Consider the following 13,335-nt stretch of genomic DNA (forward strand, 5'->3'; position numbering starts at 1 on the left):
CTCTGATTTCTCATGGCATCTACTCCACACGTGACATGGCAGGGTACGATTGACCACGATGTCCAGTTTGACAACCCTCCATCAACTGCAAAGTATCAACATGGTCAACACAGAGATATACTAGAAATCCATATATTATCAATAACAAATGTGACAATTATGTATCAAATGCTGATGTTGTGTTCATCCGACTATTTGCTGCGTATTGTAAAATCAGGAAGGTTTCAGTTTGCACGTAGAAAAAGAAACCAGTGTTGTTTATTTACTCAGATTCGTTTGGGTTCTAACCATGTCTCACCTGTACAGTGTGCGTCAAATAAAGCAAAGTGACGATTTATATGATGCCTTTAAAAAGTGATGCATAATGTTATCAGAATATTGCATGTCTTTCAAAATGTAGTTTCATTCAAAACAGTTGGCGATTGATTAACAGAATTAAATGGACATGGATTTTAATATCTTTTTTTGGGAACATGTGTCATACGAGCAAGGTAATTGAAGACGGATTTGATATTCCACTTGTATTCACTCCTTTGTTAACTTGGAGACACACTATAATTGCAAACAACCTTTACATACAAACTCGCTCTGTCAGAGTTGCTTGAGTCAAAGAGGAGAGGCTTTTCCATAGTCTGATGGTGGAAATATAGCACTAAGAATGTACATGAAACGGGTTACGTCTCAGGTTAGAGGTGCTACATTTCATATACTGCAGTACATGAAAGTGTTACAGTTCCACATGGCTACACATTTACCTGGGCATTTAGGAAGGCCGCAGTTTTCCATTTGGGTTTCTGTTAATGTGGCTATACAGCTGATACTATTGGCCGGCATAACACAACTTCTGCTTCTTTCAATGCTTCCCTCTTGGCCTGGACCACAGGTGGCTGTGCATGATGCAGCACTCCATTGGCTCCACTCGCCAACATCGTCGTCATCTAGTGGTTGGAATAAGAAAATCGTTTCATTCTTCTGCGCAAATCCTCTATATTTCTCTGGACAACATTTCTATCATTTCTACACAGATGAATGAAAATTGGAAAGTCAATACAAAAGGCTTGGTCGAACATACATAATATATGTGATCAATACAAGGAATATGAATTTCTTTTAAGGTTTGCCATACTCTTGATTTCTTTAGTTTAAATACTCCTGGTATCTTTACAACAGTCGCTCTACACGTCCAGAAGTTATGCGTATTTAAACAGCTGCTAGTTGTAACAGACACATATCCAACACCCATATGAGAATGCATAAGATTGTGTGTGATCATACAACTCTTAAGATGTCTTCTGATTATTGTGGTTCGACATATGGCCATAAAGACAGTTTCGTCCTACGATAATTAAACTGAAAGTTGTACATGTACACAACAGAAGTATAAACTGTGTGGCAAATTGGCCTTCACATACCACTACATGGAGGGACGTTGCAGTGTGTCTGACTGGTTTCACTCAGCGGACCTGTGCAGTTCTTGCCACCGGCTTCCGGAGCGGGGTTGTTACAATCCCTACGTCTGCTCTGATTTCTCATGGCATCTACTCCACACGTGACATGGCAGGGTACGATTGACCACGATGTCCAGTTTGACAACCCTCCATCAACTGCAAAGTATCAACATGGTCAACACAGAGATATACTAGCAATCCATATATTATCAATAACAAATGTGACAATTATGTATCAAATGCTGATGTTGTGTTCATCCGACTATTTGCTGCGTATTGTAAAATCAGGAAGGTTTCAGTTTGCACGTAGAAAAAGAAACCAGTGTTGTTTATTTACTCAGATTCGTTTGGGTTCTAACCATGTCTCACCTGTACAGTGTGCGTCAAATAAAGCAAAGTGACGATTTATATGATGCCTTTAAAAAGTGATGCATAATGTTATCAGAATATTGCATGTCTTTCAAAATGTAGTTTCATTCAAAACAGTTGGCGATTGATTAACAGAATTAAATGGACATGGATTTTAATATCTTTTTTGGGGAACATGTGTCATACGAGCAAGGTAATTGAAGACGTATTTGATATTCCACTTGTATTCACTCCTTTGTTAACTTGGAGACACACTATAATTGCAAACAACCTTTACATACAAACTCGCTCTGTCAGAGTTGCTTGAGTCAAAGAGGAGAGGCTTTTCCATAGTCTGATGGTGGAAATATAGCACTAAGAATGTACATGAAACGGGTTACGTCTCAGGTTAGAGGTGCTACATTTCATATACTGCAGTACATGAAAGTGTTACAGTTCCACATGGCTACACATTTACCTGGGCATTTAGGAAGGCCGCAGTTTTCCATTTGGGTTTCTGTTAATGTGGCTATACAGCTGATACTATTGGCCGGCATAACACAACTTCTGCTTCTTTCAATGCTTCCCTCTTGGCCTGGACCACAGGTGGCTGTGCATGATGCAGCACTCCATTGGCTCCACTCGCCAACATCGTCGTCATCTAGTGGTTGGAATAAGAAAATCGTTTCATTCTTCTGCGCAAATCCTCTATATTTCTCTGGACAACATTTCTATCATTTCTACACAGATGAATGAAAATTGGAAAGTCAATACAAAAGGCTTGGTCGAACATACATAATATATGTGATCAATACAAGGAATATGAATTTCTTTTAAGGTTTGCCATACTCTTGATTTCTTTAGTTTAAATACTCCTGGTATCTTTACAACAGTCGCTCTACACGTCCAGAAGTTATGCGTATTTAAACAGCTGCTAGTTGTAACAGACACATATCCAACACCCATATGAGAATGCATAAGATTGTGTGTGATCATACAACTCTTAAGATGTCTTCTGATTATTGTGGTTCGACATATGGCCATAAAGACAGTTTCGTCCTACGATAATTAAACTGAAAGTTGTACATGTACACAACAGAAGTATAAACTGTGTGGCAAATTGGCCTTCACATACCACTACATGGAGGGACGTTGCAGTGTGTCTGACTGGTTTCCATCAGCGGACCTGTGCAGTTCTTGCCACCAGCTTCCGGAGCGGGGTTGTTACAATCCCTACGTCTGCTCTGATTTCTCATGGCATCTACTCCACACGTGACATGGCAGGGTACGATTGACCACGATGTCCAGTTTGACAACCCTCCATCAACTGCAAAGTATCAACATGGTCAACACAGAGATATACTAGCAATCCATATATTATCAATAACAAATGTGACAATTATGTATCAAATGCTGATGTTGTGTTCATCCGACTATTTGCTGCGTATTGTAAAATCAGGAAGGTTTCAGTTTGCACGTAGAAAAAGAAACCAGTGTTGTTTATTTACTCAGATTCGTTTGGGTTCTAACCATGTCTCACCTGTACAGTGTGCGTCAAATAAAGCAAAGTGACGATTTATATGATGCCTTTAAAAAGTGATGCATAATGTTATCAGAATATTGCATGTCTTTCAAAATGTAGTTTCATTCAAAACAGTTGGCGATTGATTAACAGAATTAAATGGACATGGATTTTAATATCTTTTTTGGGGAACATGTGTCATACGAGCAAGGTAATTGAAGACGTATTTGATATTCCACTTGTATTCACTCCTTTGTTAACTTGGAGACACACTATAATTGCAAACAACCTTTACATACAAACTCGCTCTGTCAGAGTTGCTTGAGTCAAAGAGGAGAGGCTTTTCCATAGTCTGATGGTGGAAATATAGCACTAAGAATGTACATGAAACGGGTTACGTCTCAGGTTAGAGGTGCTACATTTCATATACTGCAGTACATGAAAGTGTTACAGTTCCACATGGCTACACATTTACCTGGGCATTTAGGAAGGCCGCAGTTTTCCATTTGGGTTTCTGTTAATGTGGCTATACAGCTGATACTATTGGCCGGCATAACACAACTTCTGCTTCTTTCAATGCTTCCCTCTTGGCCTGGACCACAGGTGGTTGTGCATGCTGCAGCACTCCATTGGCTCCACTCGGTCACATTGTCGTCGCCTAGTGGTTGGAATAAGAAAATCGTTTCATTCTTCATGGTCGGACATACATAATATATGTGATCAATAAAAGGAATATGAATTTATTCTTAAGAGTTGTCATACTCTTGATTTCCTAAGTTTAAATACTCCTGGTATCTTTACGACAGTCGCTCTACACGTCCAGAAGTTATGCGTATTTTAATTGCTGCTAGTTGTAACAAACACATATCTAATACCCATATGAGAATGCATAAGATTGTGTGTGATATACAGCTCTAAAGATGTTATCTGATCTTTGTGGTTCGACATATGGCCATAAAGGCACAGTTTCGTCCTCCTATAATTGAAATGAAAGTTTTACATGTACACTTCAGAAGTATAAAGTGTATGGAAAATTGGCCTTCACATACCACTACATCGAGAGACATTGCAGTGTGTCTGACTGGTTTCCATCAGTGGACCTGTGCAGTTCTTGCCACCGGCCTCCGGAGCAGGGTTGTTACAATCCCTACGTCTGCTCTGATTTGTCATGACATCTACTCCACATGTGACAGGGCAGGGTACGATTGACCACGATGTCCAGTTTGACAACCCTCCATCAACTGCAAAGTATCAACATGGTCAACACAGTGATATGCTAGCAATTCATATATAACCAATAATATATTTGACAATTGTGTAGCAAATGCTGATGTTGTGTTCATCCGACTATTTGCTGCGTATTGTAAAATCAGGAAGGTTTCAGTTTGCACGTAGAAAAAGAAACCAGTGTTGTTTATTTACTCAGATTCGTTTGGGTTCTAACCATGTCTCACCTGTACAGTGTGCGTCAAATAAAGCAAAGTGACGATTTATATGATGCCTTTAAAAAGTGATGCATAATGTTATCAGGATATTGCATGTCTTTCAAAATGTAGTTTCATTCAAAACAGTTGGCGATTGATTAACAGAATTAAATGGACATGGTTTTTAATATCTTATGTTGGGAACATGTGTCATACGAGCAAGGTAATTGAAGACGGATTTGATATTCCACTTGTATTCACTCCTTTGTTAACTTGGAGACACACTATAATTGCAAACAACCTTTACATACAAACTCGCTCTGTCAGAGTTGCTTGAGTCAAAGAGGAGAGGCTTTTCCATAGTCTGATGGTGGAAATATAGCACTAAGAATGTACATGAAACGGGTTACGTCTCAGGTTAGAGGTGCTACATTTCATATACTGCAGTACATGAAAGTGTTACAGTTCCACATGGCTACACATTTACCTGGGCATTTAGGAAGGCCGCAGTTTTCCATTTGGGTTTCTGTTAATGTGGCTATACAGCTGATACTATTGGCCGGCATAACACAACTTCTGCTTCTTTCAATGCTTCCCTCTTGGCCTGGACCACAGGTGGCTGTGCATGATGCAGCACTCCATTGGCTCCACTCGCCAACATCGTCGTCATCTAGTGGTTGGAATAAGAAAATCGTTTCATTCTTCTGCGCAAATCCTCTATATTGCTCTGGACAACATTTCTATCATTTCTACACAGATGAATGAAAATTGGAAAGTCAATACAAAAGGCTTGGTCGAACATACATAATATATGTGATCAATACAAGGAATATGAATTTCTTTTAAGGTTTGCCATACTCTTGATTTCTTTAGTTTAAATACTCCTGGTATCTTTACAACAGTCGCTCTACACGTCCAGAAGTTATGCGTATTTAAACAGCTGCTAGTTGTAACAGACACATATCCAACACCCATATGAGAATGCATAAGATTGTGTGTGATCATACAACTCTTAAGATGTCTTCTGATTATTGTGGTTCGACATATGGCCATAAAGACAGTTTCGTCCTACGATAATTAAACTGAAAGTTGTACATGTACACAACAGAAGTATAAACTGTGTGGCAAATTGGCCTTCACATACCACTACATGGAGGGACGTTGCAGTGTGTCTGACTGGTTTCCATCAGCGGACCTGTGCAGTTCTTGCCACCGGCTTCCGGAGCGGGGTTGTTACAATCCCTACGTCTGCTCTGATTTCTCATGGCATCTACTCCACACGTGACATGGCAGGGTACGATTGACCACGATGTCCAGTTTGACAACCCTCCATCAACTGCAAAGTATCAACATGGTCAACACAGAGATATACTAGCAATCCATATATTATCAATAACAAATGTGACAATTATGTATCAAATGCTGATGTTGTGTTCATCCGACTATTTGCTGCGTATTGTAAAATCAGGAAGGTTTCAGTTTGCACGTAGAAAAAGAAACCAGTGTTGTTTATTTACTCAGATTCGTTTGGGTTCTAACCATGTCTCACCTGTACAGTGTGCGTCAAATAAAGCAAAGTGACGATTTATATGATGCCTTTAAAAAGTGATGCATAATGTTATCAGAATATTGCATGTCTTTCAAAATGTAGTTTCATTCAAAACAGTTGGCGATTGATTAACAGAATTAAATGGACATGGATTTTAATATCTTTTTTGGGGAACATGTGTCATACGAGCAAGGTAATTGAAGACGGATTTGATATTCCACTTGTATTCACTCCTTTGTTAACTTGGAGACACACTATAATTGCAAACAACCTTTACATACAAACTCGCTCTGTCAGAGTTGCTTGAGTCAAAGAGGAGAGGCTTTTCCATAGTCTGATGGTGGAAATATAGCACTAAGAATGTACATGAAACGGGTTACGTCTCATGTTAGAGGTGCTACATTTCATATACTGCAGTACATGAAAGTGTTACAGTTCCACATGGCTACACATTTACCCGGGCATTTAGGAAGGCCGCAGTTTTCCATTTGGGTTTCTGTTAATGTGGCTATACAGCTGATACTATTGGCCGGCATAACACAACTTCTGCTTCTTTCAATGCTTCCCTCTTGGCCTGGACCACAGGTGGTTGTGCATGCTGCAGCACTCCATTGGCTCCACTCGGTCACATTGTCGTCGCCTAGTGGTTGGAATAAGAAAATCGTTTCATTCTTCATGGTCGGACATACATAATATATGTGATCAATAAAAGGAATATGAATTTATTCTTAAGAGTTGTCATACTCTTGATTTCCTAAGTTTAAATACTCCTGGTATCTTTACGACAGTCGCTCTACACGTCCAGAAGTTATGCGTATTTTAATTGCTGCTAGTTGTAACAAACACATATCTAATACCCATATGAGAATGCATAAGATTGTGTGTGATATACAGCTCTAAAGATGTTATCTGATCTTTGTGGTTCGACATATGGCCATAAAGGCACAGTTTCGTCCTCCTATAATTGAAATGAAAGTTTTACATGTACACTTCAGAAGTATAAAGTGTATGGCAAATTGGCCTTCACATACCACTACATCGAGAGACATTGCAGTGTGTCTGACTGGTTTCCATCAGTGGACCTGTGCAGTTCTTGCCACCGGCCTCCGGAGCAGGGTTGTTACAATCCCTACGTCTGCTCTGATTTGTCATGACATCTACTCCACATGTGACAGGGCAGGGTACGATTGACCACGATGTCCAGTTTGACAGCCCTCCATCAACTGCAAAGTATCAACATGGTCAACACAGTGATATGCTAGCAATCCATATATAACCAATAATATATTTGACAATTGTGTAGCAAATGCTGATGTTGTGTTCATCCGACTATTTGCTGCGTATTGTAAAATCAGGAAGGTTTCAGTTTGCACGTAGAAAAAGAAACCAGTGTTGTTTATTTACTCAGATTCGTTTTGGTTCTAACCATGTTACTTCTCAGGGTAGGGTTCCTACATTTTATATACTGCAGTACATGAAAGTGATACAGTTACACATAGCTGCACATTTACCAGGACATTTAGGGAGGCCGCAGTTTCCCATTTGGGTCTCTATTAGTGCGGCTTTACAGCTGATATTATTGGCCAGCATAATACAACTTCTGCTTCTTTTCACGCTTCCCTCTTCGCCTGGACCACAGGTGGCTGTGCATGCTGCAGCACTCCATTGGCTCCACTCGGTCACATTGTCGTCGCCTACTAGTTAGAATAAGCATATCGTTTCATTCTTTCGTGCAATATCTCTACTTTTCTCTGGACAACATTTCCATCATTTCTAAACAGATGAATGAACATTGAAATCGGTACAAAAGGCTTGGTCTGACATAAATAACATATGTGATCAAAAGAAAGAATACGAATTTCCTCATACACTCGATTTCTTTAGTTTGGATGCTCCTGATATCTTTACGACAGTCTTTCTACAAGTCCAGAAGTTATGTATGTTTTACTTGAAGCTGGTTGTTACAGACACATATCCCACACCCATATGAAAATGCATAAGATTGTGTGTGATCAAAAAGCTCTAAAAATGGCATCTGATCTTTGTGGTTCGACATTTGACCATAAAGGCACAGTTTCCTCCTCCCATAATCGAACTTTACACTGCAGAAGTATAAACTGTATGGCAAATTGGCCTTCACATACCACTACATGGAGGGACATTGCAGTGTGTCTGGCTGGTTTCAATCAGTGGACCCGCGCAGTTCTTGCCACCGGCTTCCGGAGCAGGGGCGTTACAATCCCTACGTCTGCTCTGGTTTGTCATGGCATCTACTCCACATGTGACAGGACAGGGTACGACTGACCACGATGTCCAGTTTGACAGCCCGCCATCAACTGCAAAGTATCAACATGGTCAACACAATGAACTTTTATCAATTCATATATTACCAATAATAAATGTCACAATTGTGTAGCAAATGCTAATGTTGTGTTCATCCGACTATTTGCTGCATATTGTGAAATCAGGAATGTTTCTGTTTGTACATGGAGGAATAAACCAGTGTTGTTTATTCACTGGGATTCGTTTAGGTTCTGACCATCTCTCACCTGTACAGTGTGCGTCAATAAAGCAAAGTGACGATTTATATGATGCCTTTAGAAATTGATACATAATGTTATCAGCATTTTCCATGTATTTCATAATGTGGTTACATAATAAAGGAGTTGGCGATTGATTAACGGCATAAACTGGACATGGTTTTTAATATCATATTTTGGGAACATTGGTCAAATGAGCAAGTGAATTGGAGACGGATTTGATATTCCACTCGTATTCTCTCCTTTGTTAACTTGGAGACACACTATTAATGCAAACAACCTTTACATACAAACGCACTCTGTCAGGGTTGCTTAAGTCAAAGAGGAGAGGCTTTTCCATAGTCTGATGGTGGAAATATAGCACTAACAATGTACCTGAAACGAGTTACATCTCAGTGCAGGGCTGCTACATTGTATATACTGCAGTACATGAAAGTGTAACAGTTACACATGGCTACACATTTACCTGGGCATTTAGGGAGGCCGCAGTTTCCCATTTGGGTTTCTGTTAGTGCGGCTGTACAGCTGATACTATTGCCCGGCATAACACAACTTCTGCTTCTTTCCATGCTTCCCTCCTGGTCTGGACCACAGGTGGCTGTGCATGCTGCAGCACTCCATTGGCTCCACTCGCCAACATCGTCGTCGCCTAGTGGTTGGAATAAGAAAATCGTTTCATTGTTTCGTGCAATGCCTCTATATTTCTCTGGACAACATTTCTAACATTTCTACATAGTTGAATGAAAATTGGAAAGTCAATACGAAAGGCTTGGTCTGACATACATAATATATGTCATCAGTACAAGGAATATGAATTTATTCTTAAGGTTTGTCATACTCTTGATTTCCTTAGTTTAAATACTCCTGGTATCTTTACGACAGTCGCTCTACACGTCCAGAAGTTATGCGTATTTTAGTTGCTGCTAGTTGTAACAGACACATATCTAATACCCATATAAGAATGCACAAGATTGTGTGTGATATACAGCTCTTAAGATGTCATTTGATCTTTGTGGTTCGACATATGACCATAAAGGCACAGTTTCGTCCTCCGATAATTAAAATGAAAGTTTTAAATGTACAATTCAGAAGTATAAACTGTATGGCAAATTGGCCTTCACATACCACTACATGGAGGGACATTGCAGTGTGTCTGACTGGCTTCCGTCAGTGGACCTGTGCAGTTCTTGCCACCGGCTTCTGGAGCAGGGTTGTTACAATCCCTATGTCTGCTCTGATTTGTCATGACATCTACTCCACATGTGACATGGCAGGGTACGATTGACCACGATGTCCAGTTTGACAGCCCGCCATTAACTGCAAAGTATCAACATTGTCAACACAGTGAACTTTTATCAATCCATATATTACCAATAATAAATGTCACAACTGTGTAGCAAATGCTGATGTTGTGTTCATCCGACAATTTGCTGCATATTGTGAAATCAGGAATGCTTCAGTTTTGCACGTAGAAAAAGTAACCAGTGTTTATTCACTCAGATTCGTTTTAGTTCTGCCCATCTCTCACCTGTACAGTGTGTGTCTATAAAGCAAAAGGGCGATTTATATGATGCTTTAGAATTGATACATAATGTTATCAGGATATTTCATGTATTACAAAATGTAGTTACATAAAATGGAGTTGGACATTAATTAACGGCATAAAATGGACATGGTTTTTAATATCACATTTTGGGAACATTGGTCAAATGAGCAAGTGAATTGGAGACGGATTTGATATTCCACTCGTATTCTCTCCTTTGTTAACTTAGAGACACACTATTAAATCCAACAACCTTTACATACAAATTCGCTCTGTCAGAGATGCTTCAGTCAAGGGGGAGAGGCTTTTCCATTATCTGATGGTGGAAATATAGCACTAAGAATGTACATTAAAAAAGTTACTTCTCAGGGTAGGGTTGCTACATTTTATATACTGCAGTACATGAAAGTGATACAGTTACACATGGCTACACATTTACCAGGACATTTAGGGAGGTCACAGTTTCCCATTTGGGTTTCTATTAGTTCGGCTGTACAGCTGATATTATTGGCCGGCGTAATACAACTTCTGCTTCTTTTCACGCTTCCCTCTTGGCCTGGACCACAGGTGGCTGTGCATGCTGCAGCACTCCATTGGCTCCACTCGGTCACATTGTCGTCGCCTAGTGGTTGGAATAAGCAAATCCTTTCATTGTTTCCTGCAATACCTCTATATTTTCTCGGGAACACATTTTTATCATTTCTACACAGATGAATTAACATTGGAAAGTCAGTACAAAGGGCGTGGTCTGATATCCATAATATATCTGATCAATACAAGGAATATGAATGTCTTCTTTAGGTTCGTCATACTCTTGATTTCTGTAGTTTAAATACTCCTGGTATCTTTACGACAGTCGCTCTGCACGTCCAGAAGTTATGTGTATTTTAACTGCTGCTAGTTGTAACAGACACATATCTCACACTCATATGAAAGTGCATAAGATTGTGTGTGATCATACAGCTCTTAAGATGTCATATGATTTTCGTGGTTTGACGTATGACCATAAAGGCACAGTTTAGTCCTCCGATAATTAAACTGAAAGTTGTACATGTACACTACAGACGTATAAACTGTATGACAAATTGGTCTTCACGTACCACTACATGGAGGAACATTGCAGTGTGTCTGACTGGTTTCCGTCAGTGGACCCGTGCAGTTCTTGCCACCGGCTTCCGGAGCAGGGGCGTTACAATCCCTACGTCTGCTCTGGTTTGTCATGGCATCTGCTCCACATGTGACAGGGCAGGGTACGATTGACCACGATGTCCAGTTTGACTGCCCTCCATCAACTGCAAAGTATCAACATATTGTCAATACAGTGATATGCTAGCAATCCATATATTATCACTAATAAATGTGACAATTGTGTAGCAAATACTGATGTTGTGTGCATCCGACTATTTGCTGCGTATTGTGAAATCAGGAATGTTTCTGTTAAAGTAGAAAAAGAGACCAGTGTTGTCTTTTTCGCTGGGTTTCGCTTTGTTTCTGCCCATGTCTCACCTTTACAGTGTTCGTCAAATAAAGCAAAGTGACGATTTATCTGATGCCTTTAGAAATTGATACATAATGTTATCAGGATATTTCATGCATTTCAAAATGTAGTTACATTAGAAAGAGTTGGCGATTGATTAACAGCATAAAATGGACATGGTTTTTCATATCTTATTTGGGGAACATGTGTCATACGAGCAAGTGAATTGGAGACGGGTTTGATATTCCACTCGTAGTACTTTGTCAACTTGGAGACAAATTATTAAAGCCAACAACCTTTACATACAAACTCGCTCTGTCAGAACTGCTTCAGTCAAGAAGGAGACGCTTTTCCATAGTCTGATGAAGGAAATATAGCACTAAGAATGTACATGAAACAAGTTACTTCTCAGGGTAGGGTTGCTACATTTTATATACTGCAGTACATGAAAGTGATACAGTTACACATGGCTACACATTTACCTGGACATTTAGGGAGGTCACAGTTTCCCATTTGGGTTTCTATTAGTTCGGCTGTACAGCTGATATTATTGGCCGGCGTAATACAACTTCTGCTTCTTTTCACGCTTCCCTCTTGGCCTGGACCACAGGTGGCTGTGCATGCTGCAGCACTCCATTGGCTCCACTCGGTCACATTGTCGTCGCCTAGTGGTTGGAATAAGCAAATCCTTTCATTGTTTCATGCAATACCTCTATATTTTCTCGGGAACACATTTTTATCATTTCTACACAGATGAATTAACATTGGAAAGTCAGTTCAAAGGGCGTGGTCTGATATCCATAATATATCTGATCAATACAAGGAATATGAATGTCTTCTTTAGGTTCGTCATACTCTTGATTTCTGTAGTTTAAATACTCCTGGTATCTTTACGACAGTCGCTCTGCACGTCCAGAAGTTATGTGTATTTTAACTGCTGCTAGTTGTAACAGACACATATCTCACACTCATATGAAAGTGCATAAGATTGTGTGTGATCATACAGCTCTTAAGATGTCATATGATTTTCGTGGTTTGACGTATGACCATAAAGGCACAGTTTAGTCCTCCGATAATTAAACTGAAAGTTGTACATGTACACTACAGACGTATAAACTGTATGACAAATTGGTCTTCACGTACCACTACATGGAGGAACATTGCAGTGTGTCTGACTGGTTTCCGTCAGTGGACCCGTGCAGTTCTTGCCACCGGCTTCCGGAGCAGGGGCGTTACAATCCCTACGTCTGCTCTGGTTTGTCATGGCATCTGCTCCACATGTGACAGGGCAGGGTACGATTGACCACGATGTCCAGTTTGACTGCCCTCCATCAACTGCAAAGTATCAACATATTGTCAATACAGTGATATGCTAGCAATCCATATATTATCACTAATAAATGTGACAATTGTGTAGCAAATACTGATGTTGTGTGCATCCGACTATTTGCTGCGTATTGTGAAATCAGGAATGTTTCTGTTAA

General features: G+C 39.9%; 1 protein-coding gene across 1 annotated transcript in view; it reads right to left on the reverse strand.

Moving 5' to 3' along the window:
* LOC124128597 (SCO-spondin-like) overlaps positions 1-11,647 on the reverse strand; it is a 28,841-nt gene extending 17,194 nt beyond the window's left edge. The window contains exons 1-11 of the mRNA XM_048385963.1: positions 11,475-11,647; positions 9,298-9,480; positions 8,436-8,627; positions 7,803-7,988; positions 7,323-7,514; positions 6,749-6,931; positions 5,887-6,078; positions 5,230-5,412; positions 4,368-4,559; positions 3,794-3,976; positions 2,932-3,123 (exon numbers count right to left, since the gene is read on the reverse strand). Of these exons, the coding sequence (XP_048241920.1) occupies positions 2,932-3,123; positions 3,794-3,976; positions 4,368-4,559; positions 5,230-5,412; positions 5,887-6,078; positions 6,749-6,931; positions 7,323-7,514; positions 7,803-7,988; positions 8,436-8,627; positions 9,298-9,480; positions 11,475-11,595 (1,999 nt within the window). The 5' untranslated portion in view covers positions 11,596-11,647. The remainder of the gene's footprint in view (positions 1-2,931; positions 3,124-3,793; positions 3,977-4,367; positions 4,560-5,229; positions 5,413-5,886; positions 6,079-6,748; positions 6,932-7,322; positions 7,515-7,802; positions 7,989-8,435; positions 8,628-9,297; positions 9,481-11,474) is intronic.
* Positions 11,648-13,335: the final 1,688 nt, after the last annotated feature.

The sequence above is a fragment of the Haliotis rufescens genome, unplaced genomic scaffold (assembly GCF_023055435.1).
Source record: "Haliotis rufescens isolate VD_foot unplaced genomic scaffold, xgHalRufe1.0.p SCAF_6, whole genome shotgun sequence".
Taxonomy (NCBI): Eukaryota; Metazoa; Mollusca; class Gastropoda; order Lepetellida; family Haliotidae; genus Haliotis; species Haliotis rufescens.